The sequence below is a fragment of the Lacerta agilis genome, chromosome 15 (assembly GCF_009819535.1).
Source record: "Lacerta agilis isolate rLacAgi1 chromosome 15, rLacAgi1.pri, whole genome shotgun sequence".
NCBI classification, from domain to species: domain Eukaryota; kingdom Metazoa; phylum Chordata; class Lepidosauria; order Squamata; family Lacertidae; genus Lacerta; species Lacerta agilis.
Genome location: NC_046326.1, coordinates 28599600 through 28623971, shown reverse-complemented (window position 1 = coordinate 28623971; position 24372 = coordinate 28599600). Strand labels below are relative to the sequence as shown.

The following is a 24372-nucleotide window of genomic DNA, read 5'->3' as shown; positions in this document are numbered from 1 at the left end:
TCGTATATTAGTTTCACCTTTTAAGTTGAATTACTGAAAGAAATGAACCTTCCCATGATATTCTAATTTTTCGAGTTTCACCTGTAAGCAGCTGGATTCTCTCAGCACTCAGAAATTGGTGTGGCAAAGAAATTGGAGTACCCTGGAGCCAAAAAAAAAAAAAACCAAAAACATCCCACCAGAAATTGGTGTGGCATGCAGCAGTACTTTAAAATACTCTTATAAGTCACCCAAGACTAATTCTAATAGTGGGTGACTAAGAAATTAATGATTGATTAAATAATAAGCAAAGGCTCTGCCTTATCTTTAGTCCCATGCCACATATAAATAAGCAAAACGAGAGAACTTTGTCTATCATGGAAAGAGCAGAGATTTCATGGCACCGCAACTTCCAAGCTGGATTGCGCCATTGCCCCAAATTACAGCTCAAGCAGCCGCCTCTCAAGTTTCCATTCAGATCACGAGTTTGAATCCTCTTCTTGCATCAGCCAAGATGTTAAAAGAGAGAATAAAGCAACCTCTTGGCTTTATAAAACGTGTGCGGTGGGGGATGCACACGTTAAGATTAAGCCACAGAAGGGGCCTGCCCCACTCGCATTTGTAAAAAGCAGGAATGCAAAATCGAATCGTCGCCAGGTTATATTAACACCGAGAGGGAGGCAACTGGGAACTGGCACAGAATCAAGGCAACTCACAATTTGTGGTAGCACCCCAACTCTGCAGTGCGCCCCCTCCTCAAAACCACATGTGTCATGGCAACGTTGCAATCTTTTTGGCACCAGGTTAAAGCCTCCCGATTTGCCCAGCTAGGGCGAAAGTGATTTTAGCTGGAATTCTTACGTTAAGAATGTGGAGAGAGCCTGCTGGATCAGGCCAATGGCCTATCCAGTGTCCTGTTCTTATAGTGGCTGACCAGATGTCTCAGTGGGAAGCAGGATTGGAGCAAAAGGAAACCCTTGTATTCAGAGGCAAAACTGCTTCTGGCCATGAAGGCAGAGCATAGCCAGCACGGATACTAGCCTTCAATAGCCCTCTCCTCCTCCATGAATTTGTCCAATCCTCTTTTAAAGCTGTCCAAGTTGGTGGCTATCACTGCCTCCTGTGGGAGGGAGTTCCATAGTTTAACTCTACGCTGAATGAAGAAGGGTTTTCTTTTGTCTCTCCTGAAGTGCTCAGCTTCATTGGATATCCAGGAGAGAGAGGAAGGAAAACTTTACTCCTATCTCCATGACATGCATAATTTTATAAACTTCTATCATGTCACAGTGTAGTGCAGTGGTTAGAGTGTTGGACTAGGACCTGGGAGTTCTCAGCCTAACCTACCTCACAAGATTGTTGTGGGGATTAACTGAGGTTGAGAATAATCTCCACCACCTTGAACTCCTTGGAGAAAAAGGTGGGATAGAAATGCAGTAAGTAAATGCAGTAAACAAACATATGCCTTTTCTCGAAACTAAAATGTCCCTGACATGCAAGAATAAGGAATAAAATGTGATGTTAGCATATTCACCAAGAAATTCTACCAGACCCATAAAGTGGAGATCAGGTGACTGCCAGGTACGCAGAAGAGCTTGGCAAACCTTTAGTACAGCTCTGGTTGGCACCTGTGGCCCTCTAGATTTTGTGGGGAGACACCCCCCCCCAAGCTCCCAACGGGACCAGCATGGCCAGTGGTTAGAGATGATGGGTGTTCGACTCCAGTAGCATCTGGAGCGGTGACACCCAAACCACCTTTGGACCTGGAGCATATCTGGTAATCTAAGAGGCTGTTGTGGGTACCAAGCACACACATGTGCCCATTTTACAGAAGAAAAACTGACAGCAGTCAGAATTACTCCCAAATCAGACAAAACTCAACTGAAATGAAACACAGACAAGAGAAGTGGGCAACTATACCTGACAACACCCCTGCCCCGAAGCTTTGATCCCCCCAAAAGCATGCTGGGAGGGAAAGTGTGGCCGGTTTTCCAACTGCCCTCAGCTCCTGAGCCTTTCACAGCGGCCTCCTGGGCAACAACCAGGAGAGAATGCTTTTCAAGGAGCAGAGCTGGAGCTGACCGTAGCATTAGGTAAAATGGAGCAGGTGGCTGCGGCAAGAGACGCTGGGCAACGGTGGCGTGGGCAGGGCCCATCCTGCCTTTAAGCCAGCAGCAAAGTCTCTCGGGCCTTTGCCAGGAGGACCCAAACCATTGGATTCAAGTGGCCGGGAGATTCCAGCTAAACATAAGGAAGAGCTTTCTGTCAGTAAGAGCTATCTAACCGTGAAACGCTCCCTTCACTGGAGATTTTTAAGCAGAGGCTGGACGGCCATCGGTCAGGGATTCTTGAGCTGTGATTCTTGCATTGCAGGGGGTTGGACTAAATGACCCTTGGGGGTCCCTTCCAACTCTACCTTTCTGGGATCCCCACTGCCAGCCCCTGTGGGATTCAGTGAGGGAAGGGTGTCCAGAGAGCAGGGGACTGACTGCAAGCAAGATTACAGAAGAGGCTATTTGAAACATTTGTATGATTTGAACCACTATCCAGTATTACTTTACTTCTGTGGCCTGAGTTCTTGCCCTTCTACCATTTTCGTGCAAGCAAGATTAGGCAGCTCCCCACCCCCCACCCCTGCGCCCCACCCCCTGCCCCCCCACCCCAGTCTCCTACCTGCAGAAGGGCTCCACCCGCGGTCGGTTACCATCCCTAGGGTGGTCTGCCACGGACCTGCCATGGGGACTTCTACATATGGCTCAGGTTCCTTCTCCAGCCTCGGTTCCTCATTCACTCTGCCCTTTGATTGACAGGCAGGAGCCCAGGAAGCCTCTGGCTGGCTGGGGACAGAGGTGGTGACCTTACCCCCGAGCCCATTGCAACAGCCCTCTGTGGGGCTGGCCCAAGTGCCTTGCTTGGCCTTCCCTCCACCCACCCAAGCTACACAACCTCCCAGAGCATCTGGAGGCAGGATGGAGGCGTTTTCAGCCTTCCGTAAGAACGTGAGAAGAGCCCTGCTGGATTAGGCCAGAGGCCCATCTAGTCCAGCATCCTGTTCTCACAGTGGCCAACCAGATGCCTGTGGGAAATTAGCAAGCAGGATTAGAGCGCAAGAACCCTTCCGTTTCCAGCAAATGGCATTCAGAAGCAATACAGCCTCTGACCAGTATAAACAAAAAATGGCTATCGATAGCCCTCTTCTCCAATTATCTTTTAAAGCCTTCTAAGTTAGCAGCCATCACTGCTTCCTGCGAGAGAGGGTTGCATTGTTTAACTCTGATCTGCATTGGGGAAAAAACTTTTTCCTATCTGTCCTGAATCTTCCATCCTTGGCTTGGCTAGGAGAAAGGCAAGGGGGGGGGGGAATCTCTATCCACTTTCTCTATGCCATGCATAATTTTTATAAACTTCAGATCCTCCTAGTGTCCCTATTTTCCAGGGACAGTCCCGGATTTACAGAAGCTGTCCCGGTTTCTGATTTGATCCTGGAATGTCCCGCTTTTCCTTAGGACATCCCTATTTTCATCGGAGGGTACTGAGTTATGCGACCCCCGAGTCAAGGAGATAAGCAGCTATACAACCATTAGAAGACACTTGAAGGCAGTTTTTAAATGTATAATGCTTCGTTATAAGTTTTTATATGTTGGAAGCTGCCTAGAGTGGCAGGGGTAACCTAGTCTGATGGGCTGGGTATAAATAATAATAAAATTATTATTGTTATCAAATAGGATGTCCCTGTTTTCATTGGAGAAATGTTGGAAGGTATGAAACCTCTATCATGTGGCCTCTTGATTCACCTCTTAACTCTTGTTTTCTCTAAATTGAAACGTCCCAAACACTTTTCTGCACCTTTTTCAACTCTACAATAGGCTTTTGGAGGGGATGTGAACCGAACTCCAGGAGAGAGGAGTTTTCAAAGACCAAGAAGGAACAGATCCTTGTCAGGGAGCGAGGCAGGGGCTATGATCCCTGAAATCCCAGCTGCATAGCAGCCAGCTTTCCTGCAAAGCTCAGCGAGCCCTACAGACCCCAACATCTTGCTTTAACCAGAGGGGCTCTAAGGAAATTAAGGCGGCTGGAGAGCTGGGGGCCTTGCCAGCATTTAGAGGTGAGGGAGAAATTTAGTTTTATTTGCATTTTCCTGATAAACAATCGGCACTTCTTAAACTAGCCAGCAAACCGGAAGGCAGCTATCTTTTGAAATCCACACATCTCTGAACTTTGCAGCCCATTACTGCAGCCCATGTGCACGGAAATGTACTTCTGATAGCAAAAATGACATCCATGTCTATTAGTGAAAATGACATGCACAAGTGCGTTGCACTAGGGGAAGTTGCATCTGTTAGACAGAACGGCATTCAAAACTGTGTACGTATTTTAGGAGAGATTTGCACTGCAACACTGGCAAATTTTCTCAAGGTCTTTTTAAAGGAAAAAATAAATTAATTAAAAACTGGTGCGGAAACGCATAGATGAGCTAGTGAAATTGACAGAAATTGACTTTTGCCACGCCACAACCTTAATCTTCCAAGAGGGCCTCTAAAAAAAGTAAGGCAGTGGATACCTGGGGGGGGGGGTCTCGCTGCCATCTCATTTTTGGAGTGTGGCCCAGTTACCCCATATGCAGATTTTTTTTTAAAAAAAATATTTTTAAAAGGGGGAACAAGGAGGCTGGTGCAAAAGACTGAGAGCTCATCACACTCACAAATTTTTATTACGTATTATCTTTATCATTATTTATATCCTGCCTTTTTCCCAGCCTGGGACTCAGAGTGGCTTACTGTTAAAATAGAAACAGCTGAAAACATGGGGGGGGTAATTAAAAAACAATTAAACTAACTGATTTATTTAATAATATTTATACAACAACAACCTTCAAAGCAATTTAGAAAAAGGTAAAAGGATAAAATCAAGAAAAATTTTACAGCAATAATTTAGAGCAAACGGAAAGTTAAAATACTGAAACAGACTAAAATTCACACCAACTTTCTATGCATCTGGGCAGGTTTGCCTCTAAACAGGTGCCGAAAAGAGTACAGCGAAGGTGCCTGCTTGATATCAATAGGCAGGGAGTTCCACAGTGTAGGTGCTGCCAAGTGCACCTCTGGGGGTGGCGGGATCAAGAGAATGGCCTCCTCCCTAGATCTCACACCCTGGGAAGGTTTGTATTCTTTCAGACAGCCTGGTATAGGGCACACACACACACACAAACACACACTTGGCTGATCCTAACCAAATCATGAACCTTACTGTGTGACCTTGGGCCAGCCATTTGCTCTCAGCCTAACCTACCTCACAGGGTTGTTGTGGGGATAAAAAAGGAAGGAGGAGAACTATGGGGGAAAGGTGTGGTATAAATACAATAGATAAATAAACTCAACCCCTCTTCTTCAGGTCCTCAGCCCTCTGTTGCTCGACAGCTCCAGCTGCCCCTCTTTCCCCTTTCTTGGGTCAAAAGTTTCCCTTCCTCTCTCGTCTCGCCCCCAGTGTGGTTTCACATTCCTGTAACCCAAACTCTATTTTGGGAACTGCTGCAAGACACAGGCACTCTATTCTCATTCAATATATTGACCGTCCCATTTTTGCCCCCTCTGCCAGTCTGGCACACACACACACACACACGAGCTCCTCAACGCTTCTCCATCCCTGCTTTAGTCAAACCTCTGTTTGTTTAAAACCACCCTTGTAAAAACCTGGCATTTCTTTTGCTCTCCACCCAGACTTCTTGTAAATCCAGGACTGTGACGCGGCACTACAGATCCTGCAACTGGAGCTGTGTGACGACAGTCTTACATTTCTATGAATATAGGAAGGAAAAATCTGCCCCTCCCAATGGCCCCCAAACCAGTATCTGTTATTCCTTGGGAGTACAGAATGATATATTTCATTATCAAATACGGTACAGAGATATTCTCAGTATTGGCTCTCCGTCTGTGGCATGCCCCCCACAAACAACTCGTGCTGACCTTGATGGGTTTTAGGAGCCACTCAAAGACATTTTTATTCCGCTAGGCTTCGGGCTAAATGGGTTGAGAATTGAGCCACGTGTCCTCATTGGTATGTTGTACGGGGTTATTTGGTTTCAGGTAATCTTTTTATGCTTTGTGTTTGGTTTTTAGATGCCCTGAGATTATTTTAATGATGTGTGGGCTAGAAACCACTCTAAATAAATAGCGAAATGGTGCCTGCTTCCTGTTAGAAAAATTAAAAGAAAGAGAGAGAGAGGAAACCACTTGTGCCTCCACTATAACTCACCTCAGAACAGAAATGGACCCTTCTAGAATATTTGAGGGGTCACTAATGCAGAGACGCGGGTGGTGCTGTGGTCTAAACCAGAGAGCCTAGGGCTTGCCATCAGAAGGTCGGCGGTTCGAATCCCCGTGATGGGGTGCTCAGTGGCCCAGTGTATAGTGGCTTCACAGCTAAAAGGTAAAGGTAAAGGGACACCTGACCATTAGGTCCAGTCGTGTCCGACTCTGGGGTTGCGCTGCTCATCTCGCTTTACTGGCCGAGGGAGCCGCCGTACAGCTTCCGGGTCATGTGGCCAGCATGACTAAGCTGCTTCTGGCGAACCAGAGCAGCGCACGGAAACGCCGTTTACCTTCCCGCCGGAGCAGTACCTATTTATCTACTTGCACTTTGGCATGCTTTCGAACTGCTAGGTTGGCAGGAGCTGGGACCGAGCAACGGGAGCTCACCCATCGCAGGGATTCGAACCGCCAACCTTCTGATCGGCAAGCCCTAGGCTCAGTGGTTTAACCCACACGCCACCCACATCCGGCTTCACAGCTACCCTCTGTTTTAATCCCGCTTTCAAATAACTGCATAATTGCAACCTTAGATGTGCTCAAGGGGTCCCAGAGTGGAAGCAACCAGTTCCCCCCAAAGTCACTCCAATTTCCCATACCTCCCTTCCCCCATAAAGGTGACCCCCCCCACTCATTGCATTAATTTCTGACCTTAGAAGCAAAGCTGCCTCCTACCAGATATCTCCATGAAATCATCGAGGGTCGGCTGCAGCGGCGCCAGGTCTGGTTGGATCATGTCTGCATTGCCAATGTAGGCTGTAGGCAAGAGAAGAGAGAGGAATCAGCACATCACCAAGCTTTCCTCTTTCCTAAAAAGCACCAATGTGGTGTTGCGGCTAGAGTGATGGACTAGGACCCCAGAGACCAGGGTTCAAATCCCCACTCGGCCATGAGCTATGAATACCATCATGAACTCCTTGGAGAAAAAGGTGCGATAGGGATTTAATCAATAAATAAATCAACACACATCAATATTCTACATATCTGGGCAGGCTTGCCTAAACAAAAATGTTTTTAGCAGGCATCGAAAAGATTACAGTGAAGGCAGCTGTCTGATATCATGAGGCAGGGAGTTCCAAAGTGCAGGTGCTTACAGATCCCGATTGGCTGTTATAATGTGGCACCTGTAACAGGGCCATTTCCACAGATTAAAGCGGTCAGTAGGTGCAAGTATCCCTATTTTCCAGGGACAGTCCCAGATTTGGAGAAGCCGTCCTGGTTTCTGATTTGATCCTGGAATGTCCCGCTTTTCCTTAGGGCATCTCTATTTTCATCAGAGAAATGTTGGAGGGTATGGTAGGATGTCCCTATTTTCATAGGAGAAATGTTGGAGGGTATGAAGCTATGCAAGCCAAGGAAATAAGTAACTAAACAACCTTTAGAAGACCTCTGAAGGCAGACCTGTACAGGGAAGTTTTTTATGTTTGATGTTTTCTTATGTTTTTATATATGTTGGAAGCCTCCCAAAGTGGCTGGTGTAACCCAGTCAGATGGGCAGGATAATAATAATAATAATAATAATAATAATAATAATAATAATAATAATAATAATGGAGTAGGATGTCTTTATTTTCATTGGAGAAATGTTGGAGGGTATGACATATGGACTAAGGCGTTCTCACTGGTAAACTGGTCCCAAGCTAATAGTAACACCCAGGGGCGTAGCAAGGGGGGTGGGGGGTGGTCCGCCCCAGGTTCCATAATGGAGGGGGTGACAAATTACCAAGGAACAATACTGGGGATTATGATATTTCATGCATATCGGTTAATATCTTGAGCCTCCTCCACCAAAATAGCTGTTCACTTGGCTGTTTTCCTATGTCATGAAGGCTGAAATTTCAGTTCAGAGAACACTTACTGTTCCCAACCCTAACCCTGTGGAAAGCCATCTAATTAGACTTTAATTTGATTTTGAGATTTTTAGGAGGTAATTTAATTATTGTTTGATTTTATACCAATGTTATGTATCTGATGTTAGCCACCCTGAGCCTGACTTTGGCCGGGGAGGGCGGGATATAAATAAAATGTTTATTATTATTATTATTACTTGTTATTATTCCTTTGTAAGAAAATATGAAATAACGTAAAACCATTTTTGCGGGGGGGGGGTCAATGGGGGGGGGTTGACATGAAATTTTCCGCACTGGGTACCACCTGACCTTCCCATGCCTGGGGGGGGGCAATTTTGTTTTGCCCCCGGGTACCAATTTACCTTGCTACACCCCTGGTAACACCTTGAATCTGGCCCAGTAGCAAATCAGCAACCAGGGCAGGTCTCTGAGCACAGGTGTGATGCGGTGACAAGGCCTCATTCCCACCAGCAATTGTGCTGCAGCATTCTGTGCTAACTGCAGCTTGTGGGTTCCAGCACACAATTACCTTCTTCCGGTGACAACTGAGGGGGGCAGCTGGCCTGGGTCATGGTGAAGAGGGTGTCCGAGATGTCGGAGATGAAGCTGTCCAGATCAAAGAGCTGCCTCCCCTCGGCCTCCTCCTCCTGGTCCCGCAGCAGCATCGGGACCACGTTGGAGAAGAGGTGGTCGCACCAGTTTTCCGGAGACTTCCAAGGTTCAGCCTGAAGAGGAGAGCCAAGCAGGTCTGGGAGGGATCCACCCAGAACCATTCCCTACCCCGAAATGGGGACCAGGGGGGCCCTCGTTCCCCATCCAGCAAGCCTGACTGGTTAGGGTCCCTGCGTCGCAGGGGGTTGGACTAGATGACCCTTGGGTTCCCTTCCAATTCTGTCATGCTTCTTAACTCACTAGTTTGGGGCTGGCGGTTTCCTCTTCCCGGCTGAACCTGCGGAGCTGCAAGGGAAACACGGGCAACAAAATGATTGAAACATTTTTTTAAAAAAATGAATAAAACCAACGCTAATCTAAAAACCAGAATAAAACACACATTAACGTTCTGAGTGTCTAGGCAGGTTTGTATAAACAAAAATGTTTCAGCAGGCGCCAAAAAGTGTGTAGGGAAGGTACCATCCTGATATCAACAGGCAGAAAGTGAGATCCATTAGAATCCCAGTCGGCAATGAAGGAATCAACATTCCCTGCACCTCGGAACAAACGGCTAGACACTGAAGCATTGCAATTAAAGAATTTAAAGTGGATTGGTGACCTTTTCCTTCAAAATGATAGGGTATGGCAACACCAACATTTCCTTCATTTGGTGCAGGTATTTTTTTTCCACCAACTCGACTTTTAATTGTTCTCCAAGAGATGGAGGGGAGGAACAACGAAAACCAGGATCAAATCAGAAACTGGGACAGTTTTTTTTTGTAATTCCAGGGGTGGAGCTACACTTGTGCTTTATAACATTAGGAAAGGGCTAAGAAAATGTTTCAAAATGTAATGGTCATATTACTGTATTTTTTCGTGTATAATATGCCCCCTTGTATAACACCCCCCCCATTTGGGGGGGACTCCAAAATAAGAAAATGGGGGGAGATTGCCCAGAGTTGTTGAGCTTTTGGGGGGGGGGGAGAATTACCCAGAGTTGTTGAGCTTTTTTTAAGGGGAGGTACCCACCCAATTGCCGCAGCGTCAGCCAATCAACACCAGCCCTTGCCGCAGCCAACAATAACATGCACAATAGTTAAAGGTAAAGGCATGGTACGTTTCCTTTTAGAATGTTAATAATGTGTTATTAAAACTTGACAGCAGAGGGCTCTGCAGAGCTACCAGCTATCTAAAACTGGGTAGACCTTTGTGGAAACAAAACGAAGAGAAACGAAATGGGATTGAGGTTTAATAATAATAATAATAATAATAATAATTTATTATTTATACCCCACGCATCTGGCTGGGTTTCCCCAGCCACTCTGGGCAGCTTCCAACAGAATATTAAAATGCAATAATCTATTAAACATTAAAAGCTTCCCTAAACAGGGCTGCCTTCAGGTGTCTTCTAAAAGTCTGGTAGTTGTTTTTCTCTTTTACATCTGGTGGGAAGGCGTTCCATTTTAGAATGACATTTCTAATAACGTTTTAAAGGGGGCTGTAGATCCAGCCTGGGTTTGTCCCTGGGAAATAGGGACACTTGGAGGGCAATAGCCACTAACAGCCGTATCTTGCTATCAGTGGCTCTTGTGGGAGGGAGTTCCATCGTTTAACCATGCGCTGCATGAAGAAGGACTTCCTTTACGTGTCCTGAATCTTCCAACAAAGGTGAGGGTGGGGGAAAGAAACCTGACCCTTTTCTTGTAGTAGATCCGCCACTTGTGATACTCCTTCATCACCACCTCAATGCGTCGCTTCCAATAGTTCCCTTCCAGCACAACAGCCTAAGAAGGAAAGGGAGAAATGGAGGAGAGGGAGAAGGGAAGGAGAGGAGAGAAATGGTTAAGTGCTTAAGACACAGCTGATACCGAGGATCGCCAAGTTGGGAGCTTGCCTGGGCCTCAAGAGGGTCTCTAGTGCCCTCACAGCATTTGATTGGCACAGATTGTCCAGGAAGATCAGGCACAGATACATGTCCTGAAATAATTCTCCGTGTGCATATCTGACCTCATCCAAACCCTGGAGGCTTTGCCTAGGACCCCCACTCCCATACAGATATATTTGAAGTTTTATAATTATAAGAAAAGGTAACATTTATACACAGAAAATAAGCAAGAGAAAAGATACCAAACAAAGAAACAAGCAAACAAACCAAAAAGCATTATGCAGTGTCAATGAATATGAATACAGTGGTAGACTCTGGTTACGTACTTAATTCGTTCTGGAGGTCCGTTCTTAACCTAAAACTGTTCTTAACCTGAAGCACCACTTTAGCTAATGGGACCTCCTGCTGCCGCTGCGCTGCCAGAGCACAATTTCTGTTCTTATCCTGAAGCAAAGTTCTTAACCTGAAGCGTTATTTCTGTGTTAGCGGAGTCTGTAACCTGAAGCGTATGTACACAGCAGAATATTTTTCAGGTTTAACGAATACTTCTACATATCTGGGAAATGCCACAATAATAAGCAATGTGTTGAACACAAAGTGGATCCAACAAAAAAGTTGGATCCCCTTGATTTTTCATCATGTGTACACCATAGGAACAGAATAATGGCAGTGAAGGCAGCAAAGAAGGCATACTTTTCTGCCTCCATTGCGTCCCCCTTGTGCCGTCCAGCAGAGACTCCCCAGGTAGTCTGGCCCTAAGGAGGTGGCAGAACCGAGGGTAGCTGTGACTTGTTTGCAAAGCATTTTGAGGATAAAATTGATTGCATCCACTGGGATCTTGACTCTGATATTACAGTACAGTCGTACCTTGTTGATGAACGCCTTGCGACTCGAACATATTGGCTCCCAAATGCTGCAAACCCAGAAATTAGTATTCCACTTTGCGAATGTTCGTTGGAACCCAAACATCCGACACGGCTTCCGATTGGCTCCAGGAGCTTCCTGCAGCCAATCGGAAGCCACGCCTTGGTTTCTGAACATTCTGGAAGTTGAACGGACTTCCAGAATGGATTCTGTTTGACTTCCAAGGTACAACTGTACTGTACCTTCATTACATATCCTTAGGCGCCAGGTGAAAACGTTCCTCTATAAACCAGGCCTTTAGATGTGCTTGCGGCGGAGGGGGGGGGGGTATTGGTTTGTTTGTTTCTCTTATGTATTTTGTGTTCTCGCTTTGTATTTTTATGTTGCGACCTGCCCTGTGATCTTTGGATGAAAGGTCTTATGCAAATTTAATAAATAATTTTTTAAAAAATCAATATAATCAGAATACAATATGATAAAATTAAAGAGCATGAATGTGTTGTATTTTATTGATTGTATTTTCATGCAACCCATTAGCTGGGGCACTATCCATTAATATGTGTCCATTTTCGTAAAGGAAATGAAATCAAACCATACACACCCACCCACCTCACACACACACACACACACCTTACACACAGTTTTCACCATGGAGAGATGGAAATGTGTTTAGGATACTCACCTCTGGCTTCCGGTGCTCATCTGCCTCTGAGCCATCCAGGGGGGTGACGAATCCACAGACGGGACTCTTCCGACGTTCCACATCTGTGGCAGAGGAAGACTTCAGAGCAAGGGTCCCGATCCTGCTCCTCCACCACCAACCCCTCCTCCTCCTCAGTGCAAGGCCTCTCCAACCCTTTCTCACCCTTTCTCCAACGAAGGAGACTCCACCACATTCTGAGAGACTCCATTCCACAGTCTAACCTCCTGATGTTTCATCAGAATCTCTTTTTTTGCCATTTGGGCCCTTGTTTATTTAAAAGGTGGCCCACGAAATAAAAAAAAGGGGGGGGGGAAACCGCAGAAGCCCAATTTTCAGTTCTGGCTGCAAGTTAAGCTCCAGTCCCACCCACCCACCTACCCACCCACCCCCACTCTTCCCCAGCCCCAGAACTTACACTGGATGTACCAGGCTCTCCAAATGGCATTGTTGAGGCGTATCTTGTCCCGGCAAAGCAGCCGCAGCCCCTTGAAATTCTTCCATTTGGGGGACACCAGTTTCTCACTAAAACGCCAAGCAGCAGAATATGAATGGGGGGGTGGGGGGGTGGAGATACATACAAAAGGTGAACATAAACGGATGCTGTCCGATTTGGGAAATTTATAGAAATGCCTCAAATGTTTAAGGGGGCTTCTAGATGACCTGTCACATGACGTTATTCTCTTTGCAGGGAGCTTAAACCAGTGTTTTTCAACCACTGTTCCGCGGCACACTAGTGTGCCGCGAGATGTTGCCTGGTGTTCCGTGGGAAAACATGGGCAGGCGGTTGCGGCACTGGCGGGAGGTGGCGACGCTGCTGCTAGCGGCAGGTGGGCTGGGCGCGTCTCCCCCTCGGCCCACGGCGGCGGCGGGCGCCTTTGACTATGAGCTGCTCCTCCTGCGGCGGAGCCCGCGGAGCGCCTTCCTGCCCAGTGCTCACGTCTTCGCGGGCGGCGTGGCGGACGCGGCCGACTTCTCGTCCGACTGGCTGCAGCTGCTGGCAGGCGGGCCGCGCTGCGGACTGGGCTCAGTGCGGGGCGAGTGCCCGAGGGCGCCGCTCTTCGCTGCTGAGCGCCCGGAGCTGGGCTCGCCGCTGCCGGGAGACGTGGCCTTCCGCCTCTGCGCCATCCGCGAGGCCTTCGAAGAAGCCGGAGTCCTCTTGGTACTGCCCGGGCCGGTGGCTGATGCCGCCGCCGCCGCTACCACCGCGGGCCCGGCCCGCCTGCTGCCAGCCGAGCACCTCCCGCCGTCCTCGGGACTGGCTGAGTGGCGGCTGCGGGTGCAGCGGCAGCCCGGCAGCTTCTTGCAGCTGTGCCGACACCTGAGCTGCGTGCCCAACATCTGGGCACTGCGCGAGTGGAGCAACTGGCTGACCCCCGTGCGCCGTGCGGGGCGAGGCGGCCGCCGCTACGACACCGCCTCCTACCTCTGCTGCCTACCTAGCATTGGGGCATCTGCTGCTACCAATGCTATTTTTCTAGAAAAAGAGGTGCTGGAGCCTGGAACTCATCACGGACGCCTTCCCTCGTTCTCTTATAATGGCGAAGGCGCCCACCTGAGAGGTGCCAGAACTGAGTTCCTGTGGCTGGGGGGAGAGTCCTGACTAGTACTATAGTTGTTATTTATTATTATTAGCCTGGTGGGGCCGGGGCAAGGTGCGCCATCTTCACATGCTCAATTCAGACATGAGAAGAATTATCATTTTTATTATTACTACTACTACTATTATTGTTATCTAATGGTGGTGTGCCTCGTGATTTTTTTCATGAAACAAGTGTGCCTTTGCCCAAAAAAGGTTGAAAAACACTGGCTTAAACGATGCCTGCTTCTTCTTGAGCATTTGTTTTGATTAAAGTTTGCTTGAAGTGCAGCTGCTGTGGCTTCATCCAAGGGGCATGCAAGGGGGTTCAACTGAGAGTATCTCACTCCACACCCTGCCCTTGGGCCTTTGAGCTAAGCTAAGTCTGAGGGGTCAGTTTGGATGATGCCCTGCGTCCCTTCTAATACTTGGGAGTCCAGTGAGGGATAGAACCTAATAGAAGAATAGGCTGTTGAACGAGTGAGACAAGTTTCTTTGTAAGACAATGACCTTGGCTGGCCACTTCAGTGTCCCCATCAAGAATGAGCTCAGTTGCAAGAGCTATCACTAAGTGCAGACCCTCCATGTCCCTATTTTCCAGGGACAGCCTCAGATTTACAAAAGCTGTCAGTTTCTGATTTGATCTTGGAATGTCCTGCTTTTCCTTAGGATGTTCCTATTTTCATCGGAGAAATGTTGGAGGGTATGCAACCCCTGAGCCAAGGAGATAAGCAACTATACAACCTTTAGAAGACATGGGTAGGAGAGCAATAGCCAGTAAGATGCATGTGAACTGAGCTGGAAGCAGGCTGGTAGCTGAAGACACACAGAGACCTGCTTGCTCTGTGCTGAATCCAAAGCTGCGACGAATGCAGAAGCAAGATCCGATGCTGAGAGCCCCTCCATCCTATGCTCAGGTTGTATAGATGTGTAAATAAAACCATATATCCTAAAGACACCACCATCTCCACTGACCACTGCAAGGAAACCAAATCTTGGAAAGTGTCCGGAATCCCTGGAGTCTCCCGCTGCTCAGAGACTGGGGGGTGATGGCATGTAACAACATAATGTTAGAGTCCTAATTTAATAAAGAGGAACTGAGCTGGCGCCGGGACTCGGCTCGGTCAGGCATCTGCCTGGGGCTCCCAATCCAAAAGCGGGGCCCCAGACCACAGCAAAACCCACCTAGCCACACACACACACCCGGCTTGCTTTTCCACTCCAGCAGTGCAACCTGCTTGCTCATCCGCCTCTCTCCCTGACCAAAGAAAGGGGGGGAGGCTCAACAGATGCCCCTGCCTGCTGGCTCAGTGGCTCTCTGCCTAGCAAGGTGGGAGCAGTGATGATGAGGCTGACGAGTGGCAGCAGTTGGCAACCCTGGCAGTGTGGGGGCTGGGGGGGGGGAGAGAATTGAAACACTGAAGGGTGATGGCAGCTCAGATTGTTTTTTCTTCTCCTCGTATCCAAGTTCCCAGGAAGAGTCCAGATGCTGTTTGCTCTGCTGCTGAGAAAAGGGGCCTAATGGGGCCAGGCACGGACCCACACTCAGAGCAACCCTTCCTTGTCTCCCGGATAGGAAAGCAAGTAAACAACAGGTGGGGTGGGGAAAACAGAGGCCAAGAGCTGGCGGTGTGGGGGCAAAACTATGAAACTGTTTCGTGGGTTTGGCCACTTTCTCAGCCAAAGTTGCCTTACAGGGTTGTTGTGAGGAGGAAATGGGTGTGTGTAAGAGAGCCTTGCAGGATACTCTGAGCATCTCGGAGGGAAGGGGCGAGGATTAAAAGAATGTCATATAGAGAAAGATCAGGACAGAAGGTAGGTCTGGAGGTTTCATTTTGTTTTCCAGCAGTACATAATAGGATGCCCACAGCCCAGGTAACCTCACACTGAAATATGGAACCACTTTACATTGAACAATAATGCATGTAATTAATATGACATGCTGAAGAAGGAGAAGAATAGAATAATAGAGTTGGAAGGGATCCCCAAGGATCATCGAACCAAATTCCTTGCAATGCAATGCAGGAATCACAGCTTGAGAATTCCTGGCTGGTGGTCATCCAACCTCTGCTTTAAAACCCCCAAGGAAAGAGATTCCACCACCTTCCACTGTCAAACTCCTCTTACTGACAGGAATTTCTTCCTAATGTTTAGTCGGAATCTCCTTTCTTGCCGTTTAAATCCATTGGTTCCGGTCAAAGTCAGAAAAGGCATTCTTATTTTCTTGGGCAATTGGGAAGTTCCCACCATACGATATTGTTAAATCTGTTTTAAACGTGCTTAGGTGACCATATTTCTGTTTTTTGCTCAGATACAAATCTACAGTATGACCACATTTGGAATACTGCATATGGTTCTGGTCGCCTCGCCTCAAAAAGGATATTGCAGAGTTGGAAAGGGTTCTGGAAAAGGCCACTAAAATTACCCACAGGAAGCAGCAACGGCCACCAACTTGGATAGCTTCCTAAGGATTTAGTGAGGTAACTGAAGCAGTTTGCACAGTGTTGGCTGCATCCATTACCCTGCCAGGTAAAAGAAAGGAAGAAAAGCACTCTGCACATGCTCTCTTGCTTTGGAAAAGATAAACAGGGCTGAGGCGTGGCCAGCCAAGCCTGCCGTCCCACTTTAAGGAGCCTGTCTGTACTCTGTCATCCACTGGGATTTTGGACTCTTCCAGGGCAAACATGTTAAGCTGGTGACAAGCAGGTGAGTTAACCAACGGGGAGGCAGCAGCTCCGGGCGCCAGGCCAAATGCCCCAGGGGCCAAGGCTACCCAGCTGTTGGGAAGCCAAGGGTTGCCACAGTGCAGACTCTCCCCTTTAAAGGGGACAGCACACTGGAGCACCTGGGCTGCAGGGCCACAGCCCAGATCACAAGAGCCTGCTGCTCTGGAATTGGCGCTGGAAAGGGAGCCGGTCGGAAGCCTCAGCTCTGCCACAGAGAGGCAGTGTGGTACATTGGTTAGAGCAGTGGTTCCCAAAGTGGGCGGTGGGGTGCTAAAGGGGTGCTAGGGGGCAAGGGGGTGGCAGGGAGCACTGGAGGTGCAAACGCCAATCATCCATTTTGTTAAATTCATTAAATGAGATCGTTTTAACTGGATTTTGAACAAATGTGCAATCAATTGTTCCTGTTTTGAATTTTATCTTCCATAGCGGGCTGTGCAAGCCACTCTTCTGAATTAGGCTTTTTATAGGGTTGAGTAGGGGGCACTGAGGAGGAGGAGTTTATGGGACCAAGGAGACAACGGCCTGAAAAAGTTTGAGAACCACTGAGTTAAAAGTGTCAGAGCAGGATTTAGGCGACCTGAGTTTGAATCCCTGCTCAGCCACGAAGCTCATCGGGTGTGGGCCAGACACAGTGTCTCTCAGCCTAACCTACCTCGCAGGGTTGTTGTGAAAATAATGTGGAGAGCAGTAAATACCTTGGAGTAAAGCTCCTTGGGATGTAAACATGATAAATACATTTTTAAAAGGAGATTGCAACCAAGGCAGCTTTTCAAGATTCTCAAATAAGTATTTGTGCATATGCAGCCCAAATCAGCTCTGATGTGCATTCACTACTTTGCATTCGCCAAAGAGAGTTATGGGAAGCGCATTGGAGGGGGGGAGAGTCCAAGAATTCCCAGTGGGATTTCACACTCCCTGCCAAGCAGGATGCAGAAATCCTTCTGGTTCACGGACAGAGCAGATCTTTATTTTGTTCACTAAAGTTTAGCACCCTTTCCCCCACATGTCTGGGACAGCATCTGGGTGCCAAGCGACAGGGAGAACCAAGGGTAGGGAGGCTACAGAGGTGACCCCATTCTTGGTCGGGAGGGACACAGCAGATCTGGGCTGCCCCAGAGACACAGTCACAATGGGGGCCAAAAGGGACAACAGCATCAGCTGTACAGGGAAGAGTCATGAAAATGGGTGTGTTTGCCCTGCTCAGGATGCCGCAGTGACGTCACAGAGTCACAGAATCACAGAACTGTAGAGTTGGGAAGGATCCTGAGGGTCATCTAGTCCAACCCCCTGCAATGCAGGAATCTTTTGCCCAACGTGGGGCTCGAACCCACAACCCGGAGAGTCAAACGCTCTGCTGACTGAGCTCCCCAGTCAGATCTGGCCCTCACATCATGGAACATTCAAGCGGAGCCATTCAGGAGATCTGAGATATCCAAACCCCATGGCTCACAGCTTCTCATGCAGAGGTTCCAAGGATGAGCCAAGAAAGGCAAATATCCTTAGCTATGATTCCTGCATTGTGGGGGGGGGGGGGTTGAGCTAGATGACTCTTGGGATCCCTTCCACTCTATAATTCTATGAGTCTATGCAAGGGCAGGGAATGTCCACTGCCTGAAGCCCCCAAAGAGCTGCTGCCAGTCAGTGTGTGCAACACTGAGCTGGCTGGACAGCTGGGTCTGACTCAGTAGAAGGCAGTTTCCTATGTTCCTAAACAGCCCTCAATTGGGAATCATGAGGACTAGGATCTTAGCTCAGCAGCAGAGCACCTGGTTTCCTTGCAGAAAGTCCTCTCATGAGGCCCCGAACACTGTCAGGATTGGGCTCGGGCTGAAAGGCTCTCAACTCAGTTCACACTGAAAGGCAAAAACGACTTAATCCACTCTTTCAAAAACAAGGCGCAGGAAAGCCAATTTCCTTCCAAATTCGTGTTTGGTCAAATCTTGCAGTGTAGTTCTCCAACCACACAATGTGTATAAAATAACACTTATTAGAGCAAAGGGTGCATAAAAACCATGCAACTATCAGGGGGAAACAACATATTAAAAATGCATCATAATAAAGAAGATTGCTTTGCAAATACATCTCTCTCTCTCTCTCTCTCTCTCTCTCTCTCCCAGGGGAAATTGTGTACACAGATACTGTACATGCCTTAGGAGAAATTCACACAAAAAGGCCAGTGAATTTTCACGAGGACTTAAATTCAGATCTCCACATTTCTGCAGCCATTTGCAATATCTTGAGGTGGAGTTGGGGGAGAAACTGGGAGAAAGCAAAATTGACGGATTTGGCAATGCCTATTTACCATTTATTACATTTATACCGCCAAGGATCTCAAAATGGTGTCCACGACTTCCCCATTTTATCCACACAACAACCCTGTGAGGTAGGTTAGGTTGAGAGGAAGTGACTGGTCCAAGGTCACCCAGTGAGCTCCATGGCCAAGTGGGGATTCGAACCCTGCTCTTCCAGGTCCTAGTCCGACACTCTAACCTCTACCCCACCCTGGATCTCTGCATCACTGTATTGTTGAGTGCTACTAGCCATCATCACAACCTCTGTTGGAAATGAAGGCCATTCAGTTAAAGTATTCCCTGAGTGAACGTCCCGGCACCAATCTGAATTTTAGTGTATGGAGTGGGAGAGGTCATTTCCCTTCTGTCCCTCCCTTCTATGGCATTTCTTAGAAAAACAAACAGCAAATGCATTTCCCCCCGTGTGTGTATATGCGTGTCACAGCTCAGTTTTTCTGTCAAAGCAGACACCAAAGAAGGCCATTTGTGGAGTGGACGGCTGAACACCACGGGGGTCCCTTTCCCGTGTTCCGGCTCTGTCTGCACTTGGACTGCCCTGCTGGTCAAAGTAAACAGGACTTGAGCACAGCATGTCCAAAAGTCAATGGAAGACTTGGCATTGTCCTCCCACCCTCCTCGTTTGACAGCGGGCAGGTCTGCGCTAGCAACAACACCCCAGTGGCATTGCTTCAGCAAGCTGGGCCCAGGAGGACTCTTGAATTGCATATTTTCAGAACCTCAGAGTGTCCCTATTTTCCAGGAACGTCCCAGTTTCTGATTTGATCCCGGAATGTCCCGCTTTTCCTTAGGATGTCCCTATTTACGTTGGAGGGTATGGAGTTATCCGACCCCTGAGCCATCTGAAGGCAGCCCTGTACAGCAAAGTTTTCAAAAAATGTATAATGTTTTATCATGTTTTTATAGATGTTGGAAGCTGCCCAGAGTGGCTGGGGCAACCCAGTTAGATGTGTGGGATTGTTGTTGTTGTTCAGTCGTTCAGTCGTGTCCGACTCTTCGTGACCCCATGGACCAGAGCACGCCAGGCACGCCTATCCTTCACTGCCTCTCGTAGTTTGGCCAAACTCATGTTAGTAGCTTCGAGAACACTGTCCAACCATCTCATCCTCTGTCGTCCCCTTCTCCTTGTGCCCTCCATCTTTCCCAACATCAGGGTCTTTTCTAGGGAGTCTTCTCTTCTCATGAGGTGGCCAAAGTACTGGAGCCTCAGCTTCAGGATCTGTCCTTCTAGTGAACACTCAGGGCTGATTTCCTTGAGAATGGATAGGTTTGATCTTCTTGAAGTCCATGGGACTCTCAAGAGTCTCCTCCAGCACCATAATTCAAAAGCAATGTGTGGGATATAAATAGTCAAATTATCATTATGGAATGTGACGTCCCTATTTTCATTGGAGAAATGTTGGAGGGCATATATTTTTACATGGCCTGGAGAAAGTGGATGTAGTGAAAGTGAATGTAGTTCTTCTCCCTCTCCCCTAACACTACAACATTTCTCTGATATAAATAGGGATGTCCTATTCAACAACAACAACAACATTATTTATATCCCGCTCATCTGGCTGGGTTGCCCCAGCCATTCTGAGCGGCTTCTAACATATATAAAAACATAGCAAAACAATATACATTTTTTAAAAAAACTTCCCCATACAAGGCTGCCTTCAAATGTCTTCTAAAGGTTGTACAGTTACTTATTTCCTTGGCAACATTTCTCCAGTGAAAATAGGGATGTCCTAAGGTAAAGCAGGACATTCCAGGATCAAATCAGAAACCGCAGAGACACTTGGAGGGTCTACAGAACTCGTGAACATCCACTGAAGCCAAATGTTGGAATATTGAGGGCAGATAAAAGGAAGTCCCTCTTCCTGCAGCGCACAGTTGAACAATGGAACTCGCTCCTTCAGGAGGCAGCGATGGTCAACAACCTAGATGACTTTAAAAGGCAGATTCATGGAGGAGAGGGCTATCGATGGGTGGCTCTGCCCTGCCTCCACAGCTGGAGAAAGCAATGCTTCTGACCACCAGTTGCTGGGAACCACAGGAGGGGAGAGGACTTTTGCACTCAGGTCCTGCTTGGCATCTGGCTGGCCTCTGCGAGAACAGGACTCTGGACTAGATGGGCCGCTGGCCTGATCCAGCAGGCTGCTCTGATGTTCTTGTGGAGTAACAACAGCACAATACCACAGCAGCAACCAAGGCAGTGGCGTAGCATGGAGGGACAGACGGCAAGACTCAGGTGGTGGCAGTGCCCCATCCTGAGGACGCACACATGCATGCCCCACTGCTGCTCCTCAGCTCCACCCAGCAGCAGCAACGCATGGAGAAGCCAGTTAGGGGGCACCATATTTGCCTTAGGGGGCACAATACCTAGGCCTGTGTGCCAGCAACCCACACTCTGGCCCCTGAGCCAAGGGCCTTCCTGGTCAACCCTGACAGGTGATAACAGGCAACAAAAATGTTTTAAAAGCACCCTTTTTTAGATACAGGTCAAATGTTCCCTGGTCATGTCACAAGGATTGGAGACAGAGGATGGCTTATGAAGCACCCACTAATCTAGGTGTGGGGAACTTTTGTTCCTCCAAAGTTTCCTGAGCTGTTGTAGCTCAGCGCGCCGCTCACTGGAGGGCCAAAGTCCCACCAAAACCCTAAGGATTTCTAAAACCCTAGCCGTTTTGACAAAAGCAGCAAAGGGAAGAAATCTAAGGCTCACACACTTCAGCTGGCATTGGTGGCTAGCCTTGATATGGTCGGGGAAGCAGAGCGCTCAGCCCCTACCGTATTTTCCGGCGTATAAGACGACTGGGTGTATAGACGACCCCCAACTTTTCCAGTTAAAATATAGAGTTTGAGACATACTCGACCGCAGATTCTCCACCCGGCGTATAAGACGACCCCCGACTTTTGAGAAGATTTTCCTGCATTAAAAAGTAGTTTTATACACCAGAATATACAGTAACTCTGTGTCAGGCTTTGCAGGCAGCATGAAAGAAGAGAGGCTTTCTGTCCCCAACAGCAGTCATGTGGCGGAGAGTTCCATATGCTAATCGTGCATCGTGTGAAGTAGCCCTTTGGGAGTTCCCAGAAGAATCTTACTGCCCTCTGCTGGAGACAGGCCATGGGTGGGGGTTGAAGAGAGGTGATGGGCTCCAATACAAGTTTGCTCTCAAGACCAGACATGGACTCACTTGGGAGGTGGGCTCTCCTTTGCTGGAGGTTTTCAAGAAGAGGTTGGATGGCCACCCATCAGGGATTCTTCGGCTGTGGTTCCTTCATTGCAGGGGGTTGGATTAGATGGATTTGGGGTCCCTACAGTTCTGTGATTCTACTATTCACCCCCACCCCACCCCACCCCATAGCTTTCAACTCTACAAAGAAGCCCATCCATGTTATACAATCATTTAGAGCTCTGTCATCTGTACAGCCTAAACTTTCCCCTAGTTTGGGATTTGGGGGATTTCGGGAGAGAAAAGCAAGCTTGGCTAACAGTACAAGATGTATGACAGTGAGAACATTTACCAGTGAGAGCTATTGGCATACAGGGGCCCCAACTCTGCAATTAACCTGCGCCTGCCCTCCCAGGACGTGAAAAGCCCCTAAGAATATAAGAAGTGCCTTGCTGCATCAGGTCAGTGGCCCATCTAGTCCAGCATCCTGCTCTCACAGTGGCCAACCAGATGCCCCCAAGAGAAGGCTGCAAGCAGGACCTGAGTCCAAGAGCCCTCTCCCCTTCTCTAGCTTCCAGCAACTGGTATTCAGAAGCACTGCTGCTGCCTCTGATCATAGAGGCAGAGCATAGCCATTGTGGCCAATAGTCATTGATAGCCCTCTGCTCCTCCACGAATTTGTCTAATCCTCTTTCAAAGCCATCCAGGTTGGTGGCCTTCACTGCCTCTTGTGGGAGGGAGTTCCATAGTTTAACTAAAGTATCACTTCTGAGCAGATCCCTCTCCTGGGCGAAGGAGAAACCCGAAAGAACATAAGAAGAGCCTGCTGGATCAGGCCAAAGGGGGCCAATCCTGCCAACCATTCTGTTCTGACAGTGGCCTACCAGTAACCTTTCAGAAACGCAGCGGGGGTTCTGTCGGTGCAGCATGCGACTCAGGGTTACAGGTTCGAGCCCCACGTCTGGCAAAAGGATTCCTGTGTTGCAGGGGGTTGTACTAGGTGACTCTTGTGGTCCCATCTACAATTCTATGGAACTACATCTGTGAAACCCGCAAACAGCATTCGAACACAAGAGCCCCCTTTCCTGTGGTTTCCAGGAACTTCCTCCTGCCTCAGATATTCCCGAAGACGAGCCAACGAGTAGATGGCCACCCCAGTTGCACCCCAGACCTGTCAAGAAACAGACTTGGCCACCAGTAGCCACCTGAGACTCACCTGTAGGCCAGGCTCATGCACTCAAAAAGCCGGGTGAGGGTGGGGTCGATGCTTGGAGGGGCAGGGGATTCCTGCTCCGCCTGATGGTGGCGCCGGCGAGGCCCCACATCGCTGTGCGGAGACGACACCATGAAATGTCCACTGTGGATGACCTGGGAGCAGGTGGGGTAGGCCGCCCCGGGCCTAGTGCCGCTGGGGGCTGGGCTGTCGGAATCAGAATCCGAGTCATCTCTGGGTCCCATCTGCGGTTCCAGGTAGAGTCCTGAAGAGCCCGGCTGGAGGGATGCCATGGGGAGGGGCAAAGGCCAGCTGGCTCAGAGGGCTCCTGCAGTCCAAGCTGGTGCCCCACGTGGGCCCCAGGTGACGATGGCGCACCTTAGTTGGCAAACAGGCGAAGAGCCCCACCTCTCACAGCCTCTCCTGCTGCCACCTGCTCTCGCCTCCTGTGGCGGCTGCATTTATAGAGCAGCCCGGTTGGCTCCACCTCCTGGTGGGCGGGCACAAAAAAAGTTGGGAGGGGAGTTAACCCCTCGTGGGCTTGGTGTATTCAGAAATGAGCAACTGGGAAGAGGCAACTTTCAAAAAAGAGCCGCCTGAAATTCCAGCTAAGTTTGCCAGCTTCTGAAGTGCAAAGGCAACCCTCTGGTCTTCTGCCACGATTGGGTGATAGGGCACGTCAAGGAAACTGTCCCAGCCACTTTCTCGCTCCAGTTGCTGCATATGTGGGGGGCAGGGACACCCCCTCTACACGCGCGCACACAGAGAGACAGCTGCTGCCAACGAGCTACTCAAACAGGGTTTGTTTGCCTTGGCTGAGAGTATGTGCAGGAGAGCGAATTATACCCAGTGTTTACCCACTGCTAATGTACTCCCCTTCCCAGAGTTCCCAACGAGCAAACACCGATTAAAGGACAAAAATAAGCAAGAGGAGAGTGACCCGGGTGCAGCGCAGCGTGAATGGACATGAAAAGCTGCTCCCCACCCGCAGGAAACAACAACGGAAAGAGCGAGCAAGGGGGCTCTTGCAGTCTTTGTGGGGGGGGGTAGGCCACAGATGGTGCCTGTGTGTTTGAGCACCCACAGAGGAAAAAAAGGCAGCCAAGCAGATTCATAGGAGGACCATAAGAACATAAGGAGAGCATACCCTCCA

At 48.6% G+C, this 24372-nt stretch overlaps 1 protein-coding gene across 1 annotated transcript in view; it reads right to left on the bottom strand.

The window, feature by feature from the left end:
- MLXIPL (MLX interacting protein like) overlaps positions 1 to 23644 on the bottom strand; it is a 41642-nt gene extending 17998 nt beyond the window's left edge. Inside the window, exons 1-7 of the mRNA XM_033171986.1 lie at positions 23223 to 23644; positions 12650 to 12756; positions 12214 to 12296; positions 10477 to 10566; positions 9044 to 9088; positions 8661 to 8856; positions 6957 to 7037 (exon numbers count right to left, since the gene is read on the bottom strand). Coding sequence (XP_033027877.1) covers positions 6957 to 7037; positions 8661 to 8856; positions 9044 to 9088; positions 10477 to 10566; positions 12214 to 12296; positions 12650 to 12756; positions 23223 to 23512 — 892 coding nt within the window. The 5' untranslated portion in view covers positions 23513 to 23644. The remainder of the gene's footprint in view (positions 1 to 6956; positions 7038 to 8660; positions 8857 to 9043; positions 9089 to 10476; positions 10567 to 12213; positions 12297 to 12649; positions 12757 to 23222) is intronic.
- Between the last annotated feature and the right edge of the window lie 728 nt (positions 23645 to 24372).